This window comes from Bufo gargarizans, chromosome 2 (genome assembly GCF_014858855.1).
Source record: "Bufo gargarizans isolate SCDJY-AF-19 chromosome 2, ASM1485885v1, whole genome shotgun sequence".
NCBI lineage: Eukaryota > Metazoa > Chordata > Amphibia > Anura > Bufonidae > Bufo > Bufo gargarizans.
The window spans coordinates 468152933-468179250 of NC_058081.1; the positions used below are offsets into that span (position 1 = coordinate 468152933).

At 43.4% G+C, this 26318-nt stretch overlaps 1 protein-coding gene across 1 annotated transcript in view; it reads right to left on the reverse strand.

Annotated features, from left to right (window-relative positions):
* Positions 1 to 26318, reverse strand: part of VWF (von Willebrand factor) — a 198183-nt gene that overhangs the window by 23450 nt on the left and 148415 nt on the right. Inside the window, exons 42-48 of the mRNA XM_044281052.1 lie at positions 19869 to 20074; positions 19008 to 19157; positions 6793 to 6921; positions 5573 to 5756; positions 4041 to 4081; positions 723 to 839; positions 534 to 632 (exon numbers count right to left, since the gene is read on the reverse strand). Of these exons, the coding sequence (XP_044136987.1) occupies positions 534 to 632; positions 723 to 839; positions 4041 to 4081; positions 5573 to 5756; positions 6793 to 6921; positions 19008 to 19157; positions 19869 to 20074 (926 nt within the window). The remainder of the gene's footprint in view (positions 1 to 533; positions 633 to 722; positions 840 to 4040; positions 4082 to 5572; positions 5757 to 6792; positions 6922 to 19007; positions 19158 to 19868; positions 20075 to 26318) is intronic.

The following is a 26318-nucleotide window of genomic DNA, read 5'->3' on the forward strand; positions in this document are numbered from 1 at the left end:
TCATGTGATGTGTAATACCCCCATCCAATTTTCTTCTCCTCTGACTAAAGAGAGATATAACTATATATTTTTTATTTATTTAGAAGTAGGGATGGCTGAATAAACGGTATCTGTGTCTTCACCTGCTTCTCTATGAGACAACTATGTCAGCACTGAGGGGAGGGAAAGGGAGCAGGAAAGCTATTATGTATGTTAGTCCACCTCTGAATGCAGGATAAGGTGGACTATAAGGATGAACAGCAGAGGGCGCTACCAGATAGGATAATATAATGTACATAAAAAACAATATTTTATTGTATGTATATTGCAATAATTATTCATTACATAGTAATAATTTTTGTGGGACATCTTCTTTAGGGTGCATCAACCAAGTTTCAGTGAATCAAGGTGAAGTTGGTGTACATTCACACTTCGTTAAGCATATATGTTTGGCATTGATCAGGCCTATCAAGAAGGTATAATAGGCTGGATGTGTGCCATGGGTAAACTATTTTTAAGGATTGTCCATAGTATAGCTGCCCTTTAAAACTTACCTCTACAGTGACACGATTACCATTCTTCATGGTGACAGGACAGGCTGTCATTACACATTTACCACAACACGATCCACTGGTCTTCTGTAAAACTGTATTCTATAAAGAAAGAACAAACAAAAAAGCACTGACCTGGAATCTAAAAATTTCTAAATTCATACAAACAAGATATTAAGTATAACAACTGACCTCTGGACATGGCTCACAGCGGACCCGTCTACAGGAAAGTTTATAGCTTGTAATGATCCCACTGGTAACACTGCATTCACAGGAGGAACATTCATCAATCAATAAAGTTTTTCCAGGCTGAAAGCATAAAAATTATAGAATTTATTCAGTCATTGCAAATTTTCATCCTTTATCCTAACCCACACCCCCTCTCGCTGCGTAAAGGCACAGTGGATTATTGTGTTGGGCATAAAATAGGCATAAATAGTTTGGAAACTTGATTTGGCATTATGCAATATGCACCAAATTATAGCAAATTTTACCCTAAATTCTAGTCACAACCACATTAGTAACTGTTGGCCATTGTGAATAAAATGGAAGATGCTACAGGGATGTTTTCTATATGGGGACTGGGGTGTGTAAGAATGTTCTAGGGGCACATAAATACACATCTAAGATATTGCCGGAAAATGTCTGATTATATCAGATATTCTGGAGATACCCATGGAGCAGGGTTTGGCCACAGCACCTGGAGATGTTCTCTTTAGTCACACAGCATTTTTTTGTGCTGCAAGAAGCGTTTTTTTGCCTGGCTGACTCCCTGCACTAATGCCGGAAACAGGCTGGATCCCTTTATGTTCAATGGGCTCTGGCAGGAAAAGGCAGTATCTGGCTATGCCGTATATGATGAACTCCAGCATGCTGTTTTTAGTACAAATGTGAAAGAAACCTTACACATTGAATCTGATTCTTGGAGCAATAAGACATGGCAAGAACATGGATTTAAAATCAAAGTCCATTCAGAAGAGTGACTTGAGAACCTCCTCCACACGTCCTACAGTGTGATGTAAGTCTGTCTGTACCCAACATTTCTCCTGTTGACTAGACCATGAACAAGGTCTGGCACAAGACTGAAATGTTGGTCTTCATATGTTGTTTGAGCTGAATGGAAAATAAAGATGTTCTGATTTGATTACATACACAGTACTACGGGAGTGCCATGGTTATTCTAAAATTAAATTGAGCAGCAATCCCAACCTGAATATAGATGAGCCACTTTAAATTACCAAAATTGGAGTCATCTCTGATGCTCCTGTGGTGATCGAGCAGCCAAAGTTCCCTTGCCTACATGACCAGAACGACATCCATGTGCAACATTCTGCGGTAATTATACTCCACAAGTGACTTACATGTGCGTAATTTGCTTTAAGGGGTTAAAACTTGCAGCATGGATACTTTTGGGAACATGTTTGCTTGATATAAATTAGGTTCTCTGCAATTTTGGTTCCCTGGTGTAATGACTTTCAACTATAGGCAATCCTGGAAAGGGAATAACAAAATACCTTGGCATCCATCACACTTTGAGACGGACTGGCCATCCAGATCTAAATTCGAAACCCTTTAGCCCGGGGTTAACAAGAAAAGAATAGAGACTGCAAAGTGGTTTAAGAAGGAGAGTCAGGGAGCGCTACTTAGTTCACTTATATAGCGCTGACATATTCCACAGCGCTTTACAGATATTATCATTACCTGCTGTCTCCAATGAACTCACAGTCTAAGTTTCCTATCAGTTTGTGTAGGAGTTAACTACAGTACCCAAAATAAACCCACAAAAACACAGGGAAATCATATAAACTTTAAACCCAGGACACCAGCCACTGTGGTCCCCTACTATTACCCTTGTTGCTGCCCATACACAGCTATTGAGAAGAGACAATACTGTGATATACTTTGTAACCGTGCCCTTTGCTACTTTAGGTTATATTCACACGAGCGCATGAATGGGTCTGCATCCGTTTTGCAAAAAAGATAGAGCATGTCCTACTCTTGTCCATAATTGCGGACCAGAATAGGCATTTCTATCATGGTGCCGGCCTAGTGCGGTGCTCAAATTGCGGAACATACACAGGCTTGTATTTGTGTTTTGCGGGTCTGCAATTTGCGGACCGCACAACACTACGGTCGTGTGAATGTAGTCATACTGTGATATACTTTGGAATTGTGCCTTTTGCTGCCATATGTACTACTACTATCATCATCAATTCTGTAAATATAGACTTTATATATTGCAACTAACGAGGCTGATTATTGAATTCATCACCTCACATCATGGGCACCCCAACTATTATCAGGCAGGAGACCCAGAAAGTCAGGGAGTGCCCTGGGGGAAGAAAGGGTGTGCCTTCTATTCACTGTGCTTGTCCCAAGTGAGAACTACCACCATGGACTGTGAGTACTACTACCCATCTCAGGTCCACAACCACCACTACCATCCTCTCTGCTCTGCTCCTCCCCTGAGGCTTTTTTTTATGTATAACATGGGCTAGGTTTGTCAGTATTATGTGAACACTGTTTGTAAGTTTTATGTGGGAACTTTAAAGCAGTATTATGGGGGCGCTATTATGTGAGCACAGTATAGCAATACTTTATACACCAATGCTAATAAATCACTTGATTTTACTTATCATTTTGAAGACCATGATCATGAGTGATCAGAATTGATCATACCTCTGAAGCTATGCTCACTTCTGAATTAGAGGCTATTTTCCTGTTGATGTATGGACACCGTCACAGAACTCGTGACCCAATTATATGTCAATGTGTTTTTTCATGTGATGGATCCAGCAGATTGTAGTGTCTTCCTCTACCTAAACTAGTCTTTGATGCTCACACTATTTTACATAAAGGTAGTAGGTATACCAGAGAGTGCGTGTCTCTGAGAATAACACTTGGAGACTTCTGTTTTCAGTATTCCTATGGCTAGATCGACGTTATAAGCACAACAGTGGTGAGAGGGATGTGCAATCACACAGCGAAAGGGACACAGTAAATTCTGAGTAATCGCTTGCACATTTAAAGCCACCTGAGATAACCCATCTCCAGGGAAAAATACTGCCATCCCTAGCAACGAAACATCTGCTGCCAATCTTAATTACTCCCTTGATCTGTGCTATTAAGCACAGCACCTTATTTTTAGTTTAAAAAAAAGAAAAATTAATTTCTATCCAACTCCAGGAAATAGTTATACCATCTGCATTTTGGCAGCAGCCGTAATGTTTTTTTGAGTTTAATATATAATGTAATTCTGGAGGACGAAGGGCAATCTAAGAAATTAGACCTAAATGTTGAGAGTTGAAAAACTGTGAAAGGGAAATGTTTCCTGAAAAATAAATTGTTCCTAAAAATTCTAACTAGTCATTTTTGTTTCCTTGGAGATTTTCATATCTGATCCCATTTTGTTTCAGGTAACATATATTGACATACACTGTATGCATCCTTATGTAACAATATGACAGCAGGAAATATGTGACATCTAAAATAGCCCTTTTCTGTACTTACCCCAATAATAGTTCCATTTAGGAGGCAGCCAGGAATAGGTTCTATAAAATGGATACCACAATAATTAGATAAAAAAATTGTTATCATAAAAGAACAGAATAAAACGACATAATCTAGAATCAGCCATTCACCTTGTTGGCCCTTGTATGGTGGTACATGAGGTCCCTATTGTTTCGCAGCCATAGACAACAGTGCTTCCAGATGCAAGGTATGCTTGCGTGCTAAAGGGAGAATACTTTCTTAAAGGGTCACTGAGTTTTCAGAAAACTTTTGATATGTCAAAGAGACATATCAAGGGTTTTGATCGGTGGGGGTCTGAGTGCTGAGACCCCCACTAATCCCTAGAGCTTTCATAGCCGGCTCTCTCTCCTCGCTGGAGGAGAATCGAGGGCCTATTGACTAATACGACTTATGGAAAGGTGTTCTCTCAGTGAGAAAAATTATATAAGGCTCTCTTCCAAGGGCTACATGGAGACAGTCTTGCTTTCTCTACTGCATCGAGAGGGGAAATGCAAGCACTTCTTTCTCCTCTCTCTGGCAATCGTTTTGGTCTCAGCACTACCCATCAAAACTTTTGATAGTTCTCTATGACATATCAAAAGTTTTATGAAAAGTCAGTGATCCTTTAACAATGCATGTGTGCCTTATCAAACTGCAAATACACAAAGATACAGTTTGGCCCAATAGTTGTCTGAGACCCATATTACAGATCCATACAATACGGATCTGTAATATGGTCTTGTGCCTTAGACCCTAACTCTACATTCCTGTTCTCTTGGATATAAGTCAAAGCATTAGGAAGATATTTGCTCCCTACTACCTGATTTGAAACAGTTGGAGGAGTTGTCCATTCTCTTCTAGGCTTCACTGTGCCGTATATTTGTCAGCTCATCACACTTGTACAATCACTCCCCATATGACAGCGCGCAGCAAAAATTAACATAAGCTAAAGAAGAAATCCAGCACAATGCCCAAACTGACAAAACTTGCAATTTTATTTCCAAATGGTATTGAATAAAACCATATTTTTATCTGACGCTTTTCAAACCAAAGTTCTTAGTCCTAGCCAGCATAGTACCCTTTGCACAAGCCCATAAGCGACATTTAAAGAATTTTGACAACCTTTGTTCTTAATAAAGTGCAGGTCTGACTTTTGAAACCCACAGTGGTTCATTGGCATCATTGCTCTGCTCTGGCTAACAGGTGATGGTCCTAGATGGGCACCAACTTTATTAACTAAGAATTTCCTTATAGAATGCTAAAAAAATTTGGGTGAAACTTGCCATCAGCCATACATTTGCTGCATGTAAAATATAGTATTACATGCCAGCCATTTAAATGAATGACATTAGCCAGAGTACAAGCCACCTATATTCCGCAATTGAAGGTTCCAGGGGTCTCTCTATGACATTCATATATTCTAATAGGGCTTATGGAAAGGTGTTCTCTAAGTGAGAAAACTTCTATAAGGCCCTCTTCCAAGGGCTACATGAAATCATACCACTATGTTATCTGATGAAACAGGTTCTTACCACATTGGCAGACAGGACAGCATTCTGAACCATGTGTGCAGCTCAGCTCAAAGCCTGTAGGACATTTCTTGGTCTCTATGTCAGAGCAGGTGATGTTTCTCTGCAGTGTGAAGACTTCTCCATTCACTTGGGCGCATTCATTAATGATACAAGGATCATAAGGAGATGTCCACCTCGCACCAACCTGTAATGACCCAAAAAGATAAACAGTTGTGCATAAGGTTGAAAACAATGGAAATAAAATAAGCTCCTAAACCTAAGTACACAACTAGTCTACAGCGTTAGTTACAGGACTGCCTCTTTACCGAAGCTTAGTGTTTTTCCGAGACTTAAATACTGATAACCTATCCTCATGATGAGTTATCAGTATCTGATCAATGGGGGCCAACACCTGGGACCCCTGCTGATCAGTTGTTAGAGAAGGCATCGGGGCTCGCAGTAGAGCTGGGGCCTTCTCTCAGTTTTTCCTAAGCCAATGACGACACATTTATCGGTCACATGGCCTAGGCGCAGCTCAGTCCCATAGAAGTGAATGGGGCTGAGCTGTGATACCATATATGATATGTACAGAGCTGTGCTTAATGAGCATGGGGAAGGACCCGGAACTCACAGGAGATCCTTTGCCTTCTCAAACAGCTGATCAGTGGTGGTTCCAGGTGTCGGACCCCCATCGATCAGATACTGATTATCTATCCGAAGGATAGGTCATCAGTATTTAAATCTCAGAAACTTATATGTATTGCAGTTATTGGATTGTCTTTTTTAGAGCATGATAGACACAGAAATGAACAGAGGCCTGTGTCTTTGAAACCATCAGTGAAAAGGAGGTATATTCAAACTACAATAGTTTCAGATGCAGATTGGAAGTCACTTATAGTGCTGCTGGCAAAAAAAAAAAACAGCAATCAGCTATCATTTGTGGGATAACTTGGAAGAAATTGCTTAATTAGTACCATCATAGGGGAAAGAAAGTATAACACAGCTCCTATGGAAATGAAAGAGCTGCCTTTGTAATGACCTTTATAGCCACTCTCTGCTCTGGCTAACAGATCAGGGTCCTAAATGGGCACCACCTTTATTAACTCAGAATTTCCTTCTAGATTGCTTAAAAATTGATTTTCTAAACCAAACAATACCTAAAGAAAATGTAAAAATAAAATTAAAGTCTTATGAAGATAGAAATATAAAATAAATGGATATGGGTCAGTATTGTTCCTTACACTATAGTAGCGCTTGTCACTCTCTGATCCCCCAACGTCTCCTCTCCTTCTGGAGATCACTTCCTGTTCACACACGGCCCTCCTACAGGTTCCACAGCATTCATGTTCCTTAGTCACATACTTAAAGCCCTGGGGGGGTTGGGGAGAGGTGAATAAATAATCACATCTTGTTAAATTGTAATTCAAAATATTTGGTTTCATATCATAGGTTATACAATCATTTGATGAAAAAAGGCAAGTTCAGATTAGTAATAGAATAAACAGCACACAAAACAAGATAACAAACAATAGTAAATAAGTAGAAATCAAACTATACACTTGAAGAGGTTCTCTGGGGAGCCCGGGGGGGGGGGGGGGGTCCTTTAATTTAGGCCTCTTGCACAAAAACGTATTTTCTTTCCGTGTCCATTCCGATTTTTTGCGGACAGTATACGGAACTATTCATTTCAATGGGTCCGCAAAAAAAACCAGAAGGTACTCTGTGTGCATTCCATTTCCGTATTTCCGTTCCGCAAAAAAATAGAACATGTCCTATTCTTGTCCGCATTACGGACAAGGATAGTACTGTTCTATTAGGGGCCAGCTGTTCCGTTCCACAAAATACGGAATGCACATGGATATAATCCGTATTTTTTTACGGATCAGTTTTTTTGCAGACCGAAAAATACATACGGTTGTGTGCATGAGGCATACAACATGATAATACTAAGATAATAGACAGAATAAACTACAGAACTATAGACAGAATAAAAATGTATAGCTAGATAAATAAATTAAAAAGTATAATAAAGGTTGGTAGTTAAATGTGAGAGGTAATTAAGATCTTTGTATCTTTGAAACTCAGTTAAATGGTTTCCCAGGAATAGAATATTGATGATCTAACCTCAGGATAGGTAATCAATATGTTCAGTGAGGTTCTGACTTCCGAAATCCTGCCAATCAGCTGTTTGAAGAGGCTGCAGTGCTCTAGTAAGCCTGTTATGCATGTTTAGTTCCATTATATACGCATGCATGTGTAGTAAAGTTATACACAGTCAAGTCACATTATTATGACCAATTCCTACTTTTGAAGTCCATAGCATAGCTCATGATTATTGGCTTTTGGGCCAAGAGTTTCAGTATTTCTTAAACTGCACAGTTTGTGAGCTATTCTAGTACTGATTGTGAAAGAATCAAGAGTGGACAAATGGCACCATTGTGAATAAGCGATATGAAAACTGCTGTGAACCATGATGTGTGATGGTGTGTGAAGTTGGACTGACATGCAACAGTGGAGCAGCTCACATCCAAAATGAACCAGGAGGATACCAGACATTTTTATAAAACAACAGTTCACCAAACTTTTACTATGAATGGGGCTCCGAAGCAGACGGATGATTAACGCACCTCTGCTAAAGAAGTTGTGGTGGCACAAAAAAAGGCTTAAATTTTCATGGCATTATCAGAATTAGACCTCCACTGATTGACAAAGGTTTGCCTTCTCTGAGTCATGCTTTCTGCATCATGGATATTGGCATTTCAGGCGAGAAACATCAGAGAACAAACACCCTGCAACCACTGCTGGAGGAACACAAGCTGATGGTGGAAGTGTTTTGGTCTAGGGAATGTTTTGTGGCATTCTCTGGACCACGCCATCAATATGGAAGGTACTCTCAACCAATTTGGGTATGTATCCATCTTTTCGGATCACGTACACACCCATACATGCTGATTGTCCTCCCTGGGGCAGATGGGATCTTCCAGCAACACACTGCAACATGTCACACGGCTAGAAAAGTCTAACATTAGTTGTAAGAGCATGACCAAAAACTTTCAAGTACTACTCTGGCCCTTAGTTCCCCAGATTCCAACTTAATTGAGCATCTGTGGGACCACTTTGATCATTGTGTTCATGCTATGGATCTCCCCCCCATACACTCTCAGGAGCTGTGGGATGCACTGCAGGCAGCATGGCCCCAGATACCTGTGACAACCTACCAGGACCTTATTGAGTCACTCCCAACCAGTCTAGCGTGTCTCTGTTCTGTACATGGCAGTTACTCTTGATATTAGCTGGTGCTCATAATAATGTGACTCAACTGGGTATATGTATGTAAGGTATGTTAGATGTCTATATGGTAGAGATGTGCCAATCGAAGTAGACGAAGTGGAATTCGATCCGAATTTCAGCTAAAATTTGATTCGCTGTTAGGCCAAACCCCCTCACTCCTCAGCCGACAGAGATTGAAAAAATGAAGTTAAAAATCAACTTCTAGGTCCCGCTAAGCTACGCCCAGATCTGGTTAGGTAACGCCCCTGCCCACTCCTCAGCCGACATGGATTGAAAAAATGAAGGTAAAAATCAACTTCTGTCAGCTGCAGAGGTGGGAAGGAGGGTGACTTTCTCCTTGCAGCTCACGCCTAGACAGCACAGTGCTGCTGTCTTAGAGCTGCTCAAAAGAACACGCCCCTGATCCAGTTAGGTCATGCCCACTCCTCAACCGACAAGAATTGAAAAAATTACGTTAAAAATCAACTTTTAGGTCCCGCTAAGCTACGCCCCGATCTGGTTAGGACACACCCCCTCCCACTCCTCAGCCGACAGGGATTGAAACAGTGAAGTTAAAAATCTACTTATGTCAGCTGCAGGTGTGGGAGGGATGGTGACTTTCCTCCTGCAGCTCACACTCAGACAGCACAGTGCTGCTGTCTGAGAGTGAGCAGTTCAAAAGGACATCCTACAGGCCCTGCGCCAGACAGAGGACAGGGAGTATGAAGGGGCAGGGTGCTGTAGATGTCACTGTTATAGTGGATAGTGTTGATATATTTTAACAACACAGACAAACATTAAATGAAATAGATTAAATATACCCGAGCAAAGCCGGGTACTTCAGCTAGAATGTATTATTTGCCGCTCAGCGATGCAGTTATATGTTCTAAAGCCCATTTTAGCCTGTATTAGTGGTACAAAAAAAATTATTTGCCATTGTGTGGTGAAGTGAGAAAATGACAGCCCTTTTTGGCGTGTATTAGCGGCAAAAATATATATATTTGCTGTTTACCGGTGCAGTTATATGTTCTAAAGCCTTTTGTGGCATCTACCGTATAAGTGGAAAAAATAAGGGCCCATTTCCCGTTCAGCGGTGTAGTTATATGTTCTAAAGCCCTTTTTGGTGTGCATTAGTGAAAAGAAAAAAAAAGACTTATTAGCCGTTGTATGGTGAAGTGAGAAAATTCAAGATTTTTTTGGGGTGTTTTAATTTCCTTTTTATTTATTTATTTGATCTAACAGTATGTCAGACGGAGAAATGCCAGGCCCTGCACAGGGGATTGGCAGAGGCCTAAATTATTCTGGCACAGGCACAGGTCGTAGCAGAGTAAGGGGACGTGGCAGCAGGAGTCGCAGCGAGAGCCCTGAGCTCCCGGTGTCATCTAGCGGTCATGTCTTGACCAGCAACCCAGCGGTACTTGAATGGTTGACTCGGTCATCCACTTCATCCCAAGTGACATCAGACACCACCAGCCAAGAGTCGGTGGGTTCACCAGACACAACCCTTAGTTGGTATGGCCCGGGAGCAGGTCCTGTGCCCTCACCTGTCCTCAACCTGCCTCTGTCCTTTTCTGTTCCCTCTGCCAGACAACTAGTATATGCTGTAGGCTCAACTCCACTATACAGCGAGGACGAGATACTATAGGACATTCAGCAGCTACTGGCCAGCCAAGAGGTGGAGGACACATCCGCTGATTCCTCCGGTAGGCGGACAAGTAGTGATGAGGAGAGTGGCGTGGGAGCTGGTGACCATTGAGGAGGACATCAGTGACGTGCAGACAGTACTCAATGATGATGATGTAGCTGATTTCACTTGGAAGCCGGGTGAATTAGGGGCTTCATCATCATCAGGAGAAGAGGGTGGCAGCTTGCCTGTGAGGCAGCGGCAGAGCCAGCAAGTCGCTAGCGTGGCCTGGAGGTAGCAGGGTGGCAGCAGTGGGAGGTCAGGAGCGTGCCCGGGGTAGACCACCCGCTTCGCCCGAGCCTACCTGCCTGGAAAGTAGTGGTGCAGGGGTTCATGGAAGCAGCGGCGGTAGCAGTCAGTCAGTGCAGAGTGTTGGGGGTAAAATCTAATACTCGTGGTGTGGCAGTTTTTTGTTAAGCTGCCGGTGGTGAACATGGCCATTCTAGAATCTGTGGGCAGAAGGTGAACACGTGGCCAGGGTGGCAATGTTGGCACTACGGCCCTGCGTCAACATATGCAGCTTCACCATAAAGTGGCCTAGGAGAACTGTGGCTCCAATGTGGTGGTCCAGCCTGGCGCAGCAACCGCTGCATCACCCAGTGCCACGCACCTGATTTCAGGCAGTCAAGGCTCCACCACCTCGGCCGAAGGGATCTTTCTGTCCTTCCTATCATCTGCTGGTCCTGATGCTCTTGCTCCTCCTCCTCCTACTCCTCGTCAGTCATGGAAGCGATTGCCAAGAGACAACAGTATGCGTGCAATCATCCAATGGCGCAGAAGCTGAATGTGCTCCTGGCCAAGTTGCTGGTGCTGCAGTCCCTCCCTTTCCAAGTGGTGGACTGCACCTTTCAGAGAACTGATAGCTTGTGCCGAGCCGAGGTGGAGAGTCTCAAGCTGTCATTTCTTTGCCAAAAAGGCAGTACCAGCCGGCACACATATGTAGAACAGAAGGTGGGCCAGTCCTTGAGTCTGTCGGTGTCTGCCAAAGTGCATGGCACTGCCGACATGTGGAGCTGTAACTACGGTCATGGACAATACATGTCCTTTACGGCCTACTGGGTGAATGTGGTTCCTGCACAGACACACCAGCAACTTGGCCAGGTGACGCCACTTCATCCTCCACGTTCTCACACCGTTGGTCCTGCGACAATGTCCGCCTCTGCTGCCTCCTCATCCTCCACTGTGTCCTCAGCCTCCACTGCAGGGACAATGCATAGTGCTCCTCCAGCATACCACATGTGCAGGGCTCGGCGGTGTGACGCTGTTCTGCACTTTATTTGCCTAGGGGGAACGGAGTTACACAGGGGAGGAACTGCTCCATGTACTTCATCAAGAAATCAAATCCTGGCTTTCTCAGCGACAACTCAAAATCGGAACCATGGTGAGCGACAATGGGAAGAACATGGTGCCGGCACTGCGTCAAGGAGGGCTGAGCCATGCGTCCTGCATGGCCCATATGTTCAATCTTGTTGTCAAGCCGTTCCTGAAGTATTCCACCCATCTGCAAGACATCCTAAAAATGGCCAGGAAACTTTGCATGCACTTCAGCCACTCGTACACCGCAAAGCAGACCCTCTTTGAGCTGCAGCGGCAGAACGACATCCCAAACATAGGCTGATATACGACGTTTCCATCTGTTGGAATTCCACCCTCCATATGTTGGACCGACCGAAAGATTTCTTGATGATCCAAGCGGACAGGAGTACTCCCCTGTGTAACTTCGCAAGGACTAAGGGATGAACAATGTCATTCCACTGCTTCATGTCCTAGAACAGATGCTGGTAAATCTGGCTGGTCAGGGAACTGGAGACGTGGCTCCTAGATCGCACGGCCACATGAGCCACATGGAGTTCTACACCACTATAAAGGCTCTCTGCAGCCAAGAAATAGCAGTTTTTTAACGCGATTCACCACAAATAAAGTCAGATCCGGCAAACCGGCCAAATCTAATTTTTGAGAAATTCGCTCATCTTTAGTATATGGGTATATACAAATATTATGTATGTTTAGTGCCATTGCATATGCATACGTGCAAACTGATGCTAGCAATATATGAATGAAGGAGTCTATAGCAGTGAGAGTGTACACATCATATACAGTCAGGGCCATAAATATTGGGACATCGACACAATTCTAACATTTTTGGCTCTATACACCACCACAATGGATTTAAATGAAACTAACAAGATGTGCTTTAACTGCAGACTATCAGCTTTAATTTTAGGGTATTTACATCCAAATCAGGTGAACGGTGTAGGAATTACAACAGTTTGCATATAACAAGTGCCACCCACTTGTTAAGGAACCAAAAGTAATGGTACAGAATAATAATCATAAATCAAACTTTCACTTTTTAATACGTGGTTGCAAATCCTTTGCAGTCAATTACACCCTGAAGTCTGGAATGCATAGACATCACCAGACACTGGGTTTCATCCCTGGTGATGCTCTGCCAGGCCTCTACTGCAACTGTCTTCAGTTCCTGCTTGTTCTTGGGGCATTTTCCCTTCAGTTTTGTCTTCAGCAAGTGAAATGCATGTGCAATCAGGTTCAGGTCAGGTGATTGACTTGGCATTGCATAACATTCTACTTCTTTCCCTTAAAAAACTCTTTGGTTGCATTTGCAGTATGCTTTGGGTCATTGTCCATCTGCATTTGCCTGAATATGAGCAGATAATATTGCCCGAAACACTTCAGAAGTCATCCTGCTGCTTGTGTCAGCAGTCACATCATCAATAAATACAAGAGAACCAGTTTAATTGGCAGCCATACATGCCCACGACTTGACACTACCACCACCGTGCTTCACTGATGAGGTGGTATGCTTAGGATCATGAGCAGTTCCTTTCCTTCTCCATACTCTTCTCTTCCCATCACTCTGGTACAAGTTGATCTTGGTCTCATCTGTTCATAGGATATTGTTCCAGAACTGTGAAGGCTTTTTTAGATGTCGTTTTGGGGCTCACCAATGAGTTACATCTTGTGGTGAACCCTCTGTATTCACTCTGGTGAAGTCTTCTCTTGATTGTTGACTTTGACACACATACACCTACATCCTGGACAGTGTTCTTGATCTGGCCAACTGTTGTGAAGGGTATTTTTTTCACCAAGGAAAGAATTATTCGGTCATCCACCACAGTTGTTTTCAGTGGTCTTCCTGGTCTTTTGGTGTTGCTAAGCTCACCGGTGCGTTCCTTCTTTTTAAGAATGTTGCAAACAGTTGTTTTGGCCACGCCTAATGTTTTTGCTATCTCTCTGATGGTTTTGTTTTTTCAGCCTAATGATGGCTTGCTTCACTGATAGTGACAGCTCTTTGGATCTCATCTTAAGAGTTGACAGCAACAGATTCCAAATGCAAATAGCACACTTGAAATGAACTCTGGACCTTTTATCTGCTCATTGTAATTGGGATAATGAGGGAATAACACACACCTGGCCATGGAACAGCTGAGAAGCCAATTGTCCCATTACGTTTGTACCTACACTGTTCACCTGATTTGGATGTAAATACCCTCAAATTAAAGCTGGCAGTCTGCAGTTAAATCACATCTTGTTTGTTTCGTTTCAAATCTATTGTGGTGGTGTATAGAGCCAAAAATGTTAGAATTGTGTTGATGTCCCAATATTTATGGACCTGACTGTACATACATTCAGCTTTATATCATATAGATTAATACATCCAGGAAATATGACAACACAGAGGATCATATATATATTATACATACTATATGAGCACACAAAAAACTACTGAAAGCCAGCACAATCTACACCTAAAGTGAGATTTCAGTCAAAAATGTTTATACCCTATTCAGTCAATAAATGTTTATGACCAAAATGTGTCCAAATACCCCACCAGTATGCCAGTGACATCTTCTTCTCTTCTCCTCTATTGATGCCAAAATATGACAAAGGCCCAGGCAAATAATATGCCTAAACTTACTTTTCAGCTGTTTCCCACCCACTACTAATCAGTTGGTCTATGGATGCTACAAACTGTCGTTTAGAAAATACAAAAGCTCTACAGGGCAAGAGATATAAAAATTCTCCAAAATTAGTTGGCCAGTGTTCCTACTGATCTGGTCATCAGTACTTAAAATTTGGAAAACCCCATTAATATAGCTTTTACAGTATAAAACGTCATTCAGCCTTCTAACAGAATGGCTTCTTATATGTTTCCATGTTGTATGGAAAATCAAATCAGGAGGAAATCATTCATGAATGGACACAACAGAGACATATCCTGTGCAAATATGCTCAGGGAAACATGATCCTAAAATCTACCATGTATTTAAGGTTAAACCTCCTGTTTATCTCCACAAAAGAGAGAATGCAAAGATTTATCATTTGACATCCGTCACATCCTCTCCTCTCTATATATTTTCTGTTGACCACATTTATTACTCTAATGGAAGACAAACAAGAGGAAGGTTTTCACATGGATCCATGTGTTTGTCAAAGTGCTTGCATGTAATTAAAAGGAAGATTAGGCTGTGGTACAGAGAAAGCACCGAGTCATGACTCACACACACTACTGTATATGCTCTGTACTGTACAAGGCAAAGTACAAGGTCATAAACACTTGGGAATTAATCATTACAAAATGGTTTTGTTCTTCTATAGAAAGAAATGTACAGCAGAAATGTACACTTGACAAATCCATCACATGGTTTCTTAGAAAGCAAGGGAATACATAACTTAAATGTAGCCCTTATGATTGCAACGGGGCCCACTGAAAAGGCTCACTCTAGTTCATGTAGAAACCCAACATGGACTCTTCCCAGGGGGAAGGAGATCTCCATCCAGGGTCTACAGCTCATGTTATAAAAAACATTTGTCAGCTCACCTCCTATTATGGAATATCGCAATTACTTTGAGGGTGAAGAAAAATGCTCTAACAAGAATGTGAAATGGAATGAACCAGCAAGTTGTTCCTTTTTCGTTTCCAAAAGAAGCCTCATATGATCTATGTAGATCTATGTCCAGGAGACCAATGTTAAATCTGTATTTTTGAATGTTCCGTTTTTCATTTTGTTTTCTGGAAAACAATGGTGTGTGTACACTAAAGGTAGACCCTATGACTACAACAATAATGTCTCCAGCCCCTATGGAAACCATCCGTGACTTCCAAATATACTGTAGACTGATTTGCTGGAGGAACAGCCAGATCACAGGGCCCTTTTACCCCATGAGAAATATGAAATGGGTTAGAACAAGCATTAACCTCCTCAGCTAGAAAGAGAGTGAGAAGGAAAAAACTTACAAAAGGGCCTTATTTTTTTATTCACTAATGTAACATCATATGAGCTACGCATTGAATGTACAACGGTATCCAGAATATCTGTAAAGCTATATATTTGATGTGCCAATATTTTTCACCAATGTCAAATATTATACTGTATGTTTTAGGGCACAGATGTCTTTGTAAAAACAGGAAAAGATGACATCAGAGACCATATGGGCTATCATATGGGATGTTTTTGAAATATTTTTGTGCTTCATATGGAAAAATACTATATGACTTCCAAAAACTGAATATTTGCCAGTGTTTGAAAGAAAGCAATTGGCTACATATAGGATAACCCTCAATATCAAAAAGAGCTTTCAACATTAAACATGACCGTCTTTGAAAGACACATCACCCTCTTACCCCTTTTTGTCCTTGGAATTCATGTACTGTAAATGCCACCTCATCGATCATTTCAAACCATTCTCATAATCAAAATACCACATTATTGTCAGCCATGTTCACAGCTCCAAATATTATGGACTGATGTGTCCTTCACATGAAGAACGTGCATGCACTGTTCCCAAATGTTTGTCATGATCATCACTCAAGCCCCAGTGGATGATAGCAAATCTAATTCAACCATGTGATGTTAAATTCAAACATCTACTCATTAATACCTCTGCAGTCACTTGTGTTTAACACAAAAGCATTAGAATCTTTTATATGGATCCACTTCAGAATTTCAGATTTTTTTATCCTTGTAATAAGATCAAAATTATACCGGTTACTCCATCTAAGAGTTACGCAGCCCTAGTATTAATTATGTCTTTATTTTATCATTCATAATTGTGAGTAATTTTTGACATATTCAATGTTGAGCCTCAACAAATACAGCTAGGAATTCCATAACGGGTCATCTGTAGTCTTTTAACAACACAATAAATTCTTTAGCACTAAACAACATAGGCTACATGCACACGAACGTTGTTTGTTTCCGTTCCGTTTTTTTTCGCAGATAGGATGCGGACCCATTCATTTCAATAGGTCCGCAAAAAATGCAGACAGCACACCGTGTGCTATCCGCATCAGTATGTCCGTTCCGTAGCCCCGCAAAAAAAATAGAACATGTCTTATTCTTGTCCGTTTTAGGCATTGTTACAATGGATCCGCCAAAAAAAAAAAAATTTTGCGGATCCGCAATTTGCGGACTGCAAAACACATACGGTCGTGTGCACGTAGCCATAATGTCACTTTTTAGCACTTCCGAGGAACCATAAAGAGTACACTGCTTGCCCCTGACCACCCAAGTAGTCATATCATACATTTGGGAAATACCTTGCCTAGTCCTGTGGATTGGTCTACTGCTTTTTCAATTAGAAAAGTGTCAAAATGTAAGAAAGTTTTGAAGCACTTGGAAGGAGAGGTCATAAAACACAGCATACTCATTGTTCCCCATAGATATTCCCAAACATTCTTTGTAAAGTCAACACACTTGTGGATATAGAAGTGCCTTGGAATATATTATAAACGGAAATTAAGCCCACACTAAGCTCTTCTAAGGAGCTCCAGCCATGAAGACAAAGTGGTGGTTTTCTCGGAACTGTACTGCTAAATTAATCAAGCAGCTCTATCTCTGTTTATACTGGTGCCTACATTAGAATTAGCCACTGCCTTGGCACCTCATTTGCGCTGAAATGAGAGCCAGACAGTTTCCACTAACAAGGCACCAAAGAAAAGTCACACTTAGCTCTTATTATCCTGAAATGAGTGTTAGAATTGTGCCCTCCTTGGTAACTTGATGGAACATCAATGAAGCAGATGCCTCATGAAGTCAACACTATGTTTAAAACACAGTTGGTCATGATTGCCATATTAAAGAAGCACCCTGGGATTTTTTTCTTTGCCTATATAGGGCAGGATAGGCCATTGTTAAAGAATGAGATAGAGGCTCTTGTGTATACCTTGTGTATACCTGTTTTATTTGATATCTAATTTTTGTCTGACAGCTTGATTCCCTTGCTTCTCAGATATGGTTTTCCTAATCAATCCATTTCCTATCATGCCTGGATTTGCAGAGACAGAGGGAGTGGTCTTACTGCTCTGAGTCCTCTGAGCCATAAAAGATCAGTGACACAGCTGCTGTTCCCTCACACTGTAGGGTCTCCATGTGTTCCTATGTGATACAGCTTGAGCCTGTCTTCTCTGCCCTGCTATCTCTCTCCCCTGTCAACTGTTGGAGTAAGGGAGACCAGTGTGAAGCGACATCTCTTAGAACTACACTGGAGAGTCAGCAAACACATATGGCATAGACAGGCAGTGTAACTCAGGAGGTTTGTAACTGCAGCTAATCACTGTATACACTTACCTGCTATATATCTTCTCCTGATCCTTTAGATAGGGGAGACATTATATCAACCAAATACACGGAAATACAGAGGAAACTGTGTGTGTGTGAAGGTACCTGAGAGCTGCTAGGAGGGATCTGATAGGCGATGATATCTAGTTCACAAGAAGTCAGCCATATGGCACAGACTGAGTTCATGTTTATATATTAGAGCAAGCTGTGGGCTGGTGGTCAGACTTGAGATCACATGACCAGGTTCCAATAATGAAAAGATACAAACTGTATAGCTGCAACTGTGTTAGGGTGTAACAAATAACCCTACTAGAATGCTGGTGGTGAGTGAGTAATATATGCAAAATAAAAAATAAAAAACTGGAATGCTTCTTTAATTATATTTTGCATTGTGAATGACACCAAGGTTGACCTACCATATGTGTGATGAAAACCCTTGTCTTCGCAATAGTAGCCATAAGGCACCTAAACGTATTGGCCTAGGTCAAGCTGATATACACTACATGTTTATGTGGGCATGTGGGAAAAATGGGTTGGCAGGTCTTGAGGCATGGTTATGGGTTAGAGACAACTGACATTCAACTTAGGAGCATTTCTTGGAAATAACTCAAAATATAACTCATAACAAACCCTTCCCTCTAGCTCCTATTGTACCAGCATTTCCTTGGTAATACTGCCCACATCTCACAACATTTGATTCCCATTAGTGAAACATTTTAAGAAAAACCCGGTTCACTCAGAAGAGCCCACAGAAACTCCCACAAATGCATATGTTGGGGTTATGTTTACAGAAGCCCCACCGTTGAGGTCCACTTTGTGTTGCAATCTGGCAAAATACGGATAGTTAAGAGATGTAATATAAATCCCTATTGACAAGAATAATATGTAAATACTTTGTACTGTAATTCTATGGACTTACTGGTCTGCAGTTTTCATCACAAGGCTTTTTCTCACACATCACACTGAGAAGGCTTGTGATAGGGTCGATCGTATCAGTGCACTTACAAATCAGGCAGCCATCTTCCCATGAACTCCCAGCATGGTAGACATTATTCTTATGTACACAGACCTATAAATAGTAAAGAAATAGCAATAAATTATTAGGTAGATATACAGATACACAGCTAGAAAGCGGAGGATTTTGTAATACGCAGGGATATAACTATATGGTATTCACATGATCCCTGTTGTCTAAGGGAGTCCAGTGTACGGTGGGCTAAACAGCAGAGTTTAATTACGTCTGACAGATTAGTTGCTAAGGGTACAATACTTTTTGATCAGAGTTTATTCAAGGATGTGGTCAAGAACACGTCCATAGCAACCAGTGTGTTTCAAATGACTGATATCGTAACAGTAACTAAATTTACGGTAGGTAATGAAATACAATTTATTTGCCAACAATGGGATCCACCATGATCTGCTAATCGCTTGGAGACCAATAAACCAATCAATATAAAGAGCTTGTCAAAAGTGAAGTTCAGATAATCCGGAACCCAGCAACTGTCAAGTCCTTTTAATTAAATTATTTTACTATTAATTTCTCTTAAGAGGTTCACTGGACTTTTAAAAAACTGAAGTGCTGAGACCCCCGCCAATCGTGAGAATGAGGAGAGAGAAGCGTTCACACAGTTCTAGCAATCACTGGGGGTCTCAGCTATCAAACACCCAACGATCAAAATCTGTTGCTATGACATATTTAGTTTATTTTATTTTATTTCAGTGATACTTTATGCATATTTACTGTAAAAGTTTTTCTAGAGCATATCTGAACCCTCCTCACCTTATCTGCATTACATGTGACACTGGTGCAGCCACACTCGTTGATGTGGATAGAAGATATATATCCAGAAGGACAAGTGTCTGTCGAATTGGAGCAGCTGCATATACATTGGTAGGTATCACAGCACTCTGTGGTCTTCAAAGAAAGCCTTTTGTAAGGTGGGCAACTGGGACGCCTTAACAAAGGACACGTTTCTCTTCTGCAGGCTTAAATGAAACAAAGGACAAGAAAAGAACTTTACCAGGAGACACCACAAATACAGCATGTAGCATGTTCATCTTGATATTCCTTATTCATTGAAGGGGTCATTCAGCCAGAGGAACCCTTGTCAATATGTGTTATTCAGGCTGTGACAACTCAGGGTCACTTATCTCTCCAGGATTGCCGTCTGCTCCGCTTAGACGGTTGGCACACTTCAAGAAGCCACTCCAACACTGCAGATTTGGGTGCAAACTGGCCACGGCCAGCTTTATTATAACTTTTACAGCAGACCAAAACATAAAGCATAAACATAAATCCTCGGCCATCTGGCCACTGACTATACAGAAGTTCTCCCTCTCTATCGGGATCTGGGTCTACCACCCAGCTCCCAAAAACACAACAGTGCTTACCCCATACAGAGGGTCCCAGCTCCCACAGGCCTTGGCGCAGCCTGCTCCTTCCTCAGACAGGGAGCCCTGATTGAGGACCTCAGCCCACATTTATCCGAGCTCCTCAGCTGGCAGCTAATTCTCCTAATTACTGGCCTAGCTGCTGCAGACAGTGAGAGGAACCTATTTTCCCAGCCTTTCTTGTTGATACACCATTTCAATGCCTCTCGTATGGCCCACTGGCAGCTCCACTGCCACAAGGCATAAAGCCAAAAACGTACGTACTTACCAACATTGCAGTTGGAAAATTCGACGCATGTAGGCTCCCTTAATCATGACAAGACTACCCACATATGGGAAGGCATTACATAAGCCCTGCCTATTTTCAGCCCACAACAGCCTAAATATTCCAGGACTGTCTAAAATGTCTGTCTGAAATTTTTTGACATTTGGCAACTATGAGAGTAGAGGTACTGCAATGTGTGACTATCATTAGGGGCTTATTGCATATGCCCAGAGAGCTGGTTGACAAATAGGAGGTGGTTGTTCCAACAAGGCACCTTGCCTGGGTCAGGGAATTTAGATACATGGTGAGGGTATCGGACTGAAACTTTGGCCTTAGCTATAGTTTTGGCTCTCCCTTTGTTGGACTACAAGTGGTTATCTTAAAGGGGTTCTACAGTTTGTTCTAACTGATGATCTATCCTCAGGATAGATCATCAGCTTCTTACCGGCGGGCATCCGACACCCCGGACTGCCGATCAGCTGTTTGAGAAGGCAGTGGTGCTACAGCAGCGCAGCGGCCTTCTCACTGTTTACCGCTGGCCCAGCGACGTCACGACTAGTATCATCTGGCATGGGTGGGGCTAAGCTCCATTCAAGTGAACAGAGTTTAGCCGGGCCCAGGCCAGTCATGATGTCACTGGGCCAGTGGTAAACAGTGAGAAGGCTGGAGCGCCGCTGCCTTCTCAAATAGCTGATTGTCGGGGGTCCCGGGTGTCGGACCCCCGCCGGTCAGATGCTGATGATGATCTATCCAGAGGATAGATCATCAGTTAAAACAAACTGCAGAACCCCTTTTAGTGTTCTTCTGAGCCCTGAAGACGCCTATGTGTAACATACAGAGGCTTTTGGCCTGTCTCTTGTCTACCCCAGTCCCTATGTACATGTCCCCTATCACTGCCTATCTCCCTCAGCCTATCTACCTGACTTATTACACACAGCCATCTTTACCTCAGTAAAGAGTCTCTTTATACCCTGTTTTCTAGTACAAAGAAACATCTTCCCCATATAAAGTATATTTCAAAAATGTTTAACATCCCTGTCCCTACACTATATTAAAAATAAACTAATTCAACAGTTACACTTTAAGTGAAGCACAGGTAGTTAACCCTGGTGGAAGCACCTTATCATCAGGGTCTCAACAACTTGACTCCACTCCATCAGCTGATCCTCAGGGAAGGAGCTGTAGTTTGAAAAGTGAGTTTGTAGAGCCCCTTTAATATAATTTTAAAAAAAATGTGATCACAGAGCAGGAGGAAAGATGTAAAGTTGGTTAAACCTATATATGGTTGTCCCAACTCTCCTCTGACATATGAATTTTAGGGGGAAAAAAGATCATGTACCGTATGTTAAATTCCATTGTCTGATCCTATTGTCAACAGGGGAAATAAGATGCAACTGGAGGTGTCTGGCAGTAGCTTACATCCAGAGGTGTGATGGTGGAAATTGTAACCTGGCCCATAAGCCAGGGAGGCCCTGAGGGCCCCCCTTGCCAGTGGTGCACTGCCAATAACCGTAATTTCCCCTTTGTAAGACGTACTTTTTTCCTCCAGAAGTGTGGGGAAGCGGGGGGGGGGGGGGGGGGGGTGTCAGTGTGTCTTATAAAGCAAAACCTAGTGAGCGTTTCCATTATGGAAGTGCCTCTTAGTATGCAGGAAGCACAGGGAATGACGAGTAAAGCACTGTACTCACCCCTCTCTGGTCTTCTATGGGCCCATGCTGCACTAGTCTGACTGCGTACAGAGTCCTGACATTGTACGCAGTCACATCACAGTGCAGGATGGGCTCAGAGAAGACCAGGGTGTGTGACTGCATGGGAGAACACTGGACATGCAGAGCAGCGGTGGAGCAGGAGAGGTAAGTTAATTTATTTTGGGTCTGATATGGGGGTCTAACATGGAGGTCTGATGGGGGTCTCGTCTGAGGTTTGACATAGGGGTCAGATCTTAGGTTGGATGTGAGGGTCTGACCTGAGGTTTGATATGGGGGTCTGATTTGAAGTCTGATGGGGGTCTGATCTGAGTATCCGAAATGGGGGTCTGATTTGAGTATCTGATATAGGAGTCTGATTTGAGGATGTTATATGAGGGCCTGATTTGAGGTCTGATATAGGGTTCTGATTTGAAGATCTGATATGGGGTCTAATTTGAAGTCTGACATGGGGGTCTGATCAGAGGATCTGATATGGGGGGTCTGGTCTGAAAGGTAAGGGGGCATTTTATTATATACCCATATAAGGGGTATTTTATTTTGTACTGGCATACATTAGGAGTTATTTTTTTACTGGCACACATAAAGAGAATTATTTCTACTGGGGGAACATGATTACTAGAATGGACACAATGGGAGTATTATTACTGTTGAGGGCAGTCTTAACAATTTACACTCTGGCAGATAATTTTTTCTATTAGTAGGACTTTGGGGAGCACTCTTACTGTGGGGGGCACCCTGGCACAGTATCAGCTTAGCAGAATAATTTTTGGAGACATTATGTTGACAGCACTATTAGTGTCAGGGACACGATTTGCTGGGCGCATTTATTTTTTAGGGCACAGTGTGCCCATAATTATTGAAGGGAGCATCTGCGTGGTACTAGTATTTTCAAGAGGGACTGTTTCTGCAGTATAGTATTGGGGAGTGCAGTGGGCACAGTATTGCAACATTGAGAAGGTAGGAGGATGATGGAAAAGTAGGAAACTAAGATGTCTGTTTGTTATACTCTGCAGAGACAAGAGATGGCTGAAATAAATCATCATGGTGGTCTGGTTTGAATGGAGAAGCTGACAAAACAGAACATCTACAACAGAGGAGATATCACTAGATGTAAGAGGTATGTGGCACTGTATAAGGCCTCATGCACACGACCGTTGTGTGCAACCGTGGCCGTTGTGCCGTTTTCCGTTTTTTTTTTCGCGGACCCATTGACTTTCAATGGGTCAGTGGAAAAATCGGAAAATGCACCGTTTTGCAGCCGAGGCCGTGATCCGTGTATCCTGTCCGTCAAAAAAATATGACCTGCTCTATTTTTTTGACGGACAACGGTTCACGGACCCATTCAAGTCAATGGGTCCGTGAAAGAACACGGATGCACACAAGATTGGCATCCGTGTCCGTGATCCGTGGCCGTAGGTTGCTTTCATACAGACGGATCCGAAGATCCGTCTGCATAAAAGCTTTTTCAGATCTAAGTTTTCACTTCGTGAAAACTCATATCCGACAGTATATTCTAACACAGAGGCGTTCCCATGGTGATGGGGACGCTTCTAGTTAGAATACACTACAAACTGTGTACAAGACTGCCCCCTGCTGCCTGGCAGCACCCGATCTCTTACAGGGGGCCGTGATCAGCACAATTAACCCCTTCAGGTGCGGCACCTGAAGGGGTTAATTGTACTATCATATCCCTCTGTAAGAGATCAGGGCTGCCAGGCAGTAGGGGGCAAACCCCCCCTCCCCAGTTTGAATATCATTGGTGGCCAGTGCGGGCCCCCCCCTCCCTCCCTCTATTGTAATAAATCGTTGGTGGCACAGTGTGCGCCCCCCATCGCCCCCCCCCCTCCCTCCCTCTATTGTAATAAATCGTTGGTGGCACAGTGTGCGCCCCCCATCGGCCCCCCCCCTCCCTCTATTGTAATAAATCGTTGGTGGCACAGTGTGCGCCCCCCATCGCCCCCCCTCCCTCCCTCTATTGTAATAAATCGTTGGTGGCACAGTGTGCGCCCCCCATCGGCCCCCCCTCCCTCTATAGCAGTAACAACATTGGTGGCCAGTGTGCGGCCTCCCATCTCCCCCCCCCCCCAATCATTGGTGGCAGCGGAGTTCCGATCAGAGTCCCAGTTTAATCGCTGGGGCTCTGATCGGTAACCATGGCAACCAGGATGCTACTGCAGTCCTGGTTTCCATGGTTACTTAGCAATAGTACAATAGTAGAAGATTCATACTTACCTGCTTGCTGCTGCGATGTGTGTGACCGGCCGGGAGCTCCTCCTACTGGTAAGTGACAGGTCTGTGCAGCGCATTGCTAAATGAACTGTCACTTACCAGTAGGAGGAGCTCCCAGCCGGTCACACACATCGCAGCAGCAAGCAGGTAAGTATGAATCTTCTACTATTGTACTATTGCTAAGTAACCATGGCACAGAGGCGTTCCCATGGTGATGGGGACGCTTCTAGTTAGAATACACTACAAACTGTGTACAAGACTGCCCCCTGCTGCCTGGCAGCACCCGATCTCTTACAGGGGGCCGTGATCAGCACAATTAACCCCTTCAGGTGCGGCACCTGAAGGGGTTAATTGTACTATCATATCCCCCTGTAAGAGATCAGGGCTGCCAGGCAGTAGGGGGCAGACCCCCCCCCTCCCCAGTTTGAATATCATTGGTGGCCAGTGCGGGCCCCCCCCTCCCTCCCTCTATTGTAATAAATCGTTGGTGGCACAGTGTGTGCCCCCCATCGCCCCCCCCTCCCTCCCTCTATTGTAATAAATCGTTGGTGGCACAGTGTGCGCCCCCCATCAGCCCCCCCTCCCTCTATTGTAATAAATCGTTGGTGGCACAGTGTGCACCCCCCATCGCCCCCCCCTCCCTCCCTCTATTGTAATAAATCATTGGTGGCACAGTGTGCGCCCCCCATCGGCCCCCCCTCCCTCTATAGCAGTAACAACATTGGTGGCCAGTGTGCGGCCTCCCATCTCCCCCCCCCCCCGATCATTGGTGGCAGCGGAGTTCCGATCGGAGTCCCAGTTTAATCGCTGGGGCTCCGATCGGTAACCATGGCAACCAGGATGCTACTGCAGTCCTGGTTGCCATGGTTACTTAGCAATAGTACAATAGTAGAAGATTCATACTTACCTGCTTGCTGCTGCGATGTGTGTGTGACCGGCCGGGAGCTCCTCCTACTGGTAAGTGACAGTTCATTTAGCAATGCGCCGCACAGACCTGTCACTTACCAGTAGGAGGAGCTCCCGGCCGGTCACACACATCGCAGCAGCAAGCAGGTAAGTATGAATCTTCTACTATTGTACTATTGCTAAGTAACCATGGCAACCAGGACTGCAGTAGCATCCTGGTTGCCATGGTTACCGATCGGAGCCCCAGCGATTAAACTGGGACTCCGATCGGAACTCCGCTGCCACCAATGATCGGGGGGGGAGATGGGAGGCCGCACACTGGCCACCAATGTTGTTACTGCTATAGAGGGAGGGGGGCCGATGGGGGGCGCACATTGTGCCACCAACGATTTATTACAATAGAGGGAGGGGGGGGCCGCACTGGCCACCAATGATATTCAAACTGGGGGGGGGTCTGCCCCCTGCTGCCTGGCAGCCCTGATCTCTTACAGGGGGATATGATAGTACAATTAACCCCTTCAGGTGCGGCACCTGAGGAGTTAATTGTGCTGATCACGGCCCCCTGTAAGAGATCGGGTGCTGCCAGGCAGCAGGGGGCAGTCATGTACACAGTTTGTAGTATATTCTAACCTGAAGCGTCCCCATCACCATGGGAAAGCCTCTGTGTTAGAATATACTGTCGGATCTGAGTTTCACGATGTAGCTCATATCCGACAGTGAATTCTAACAT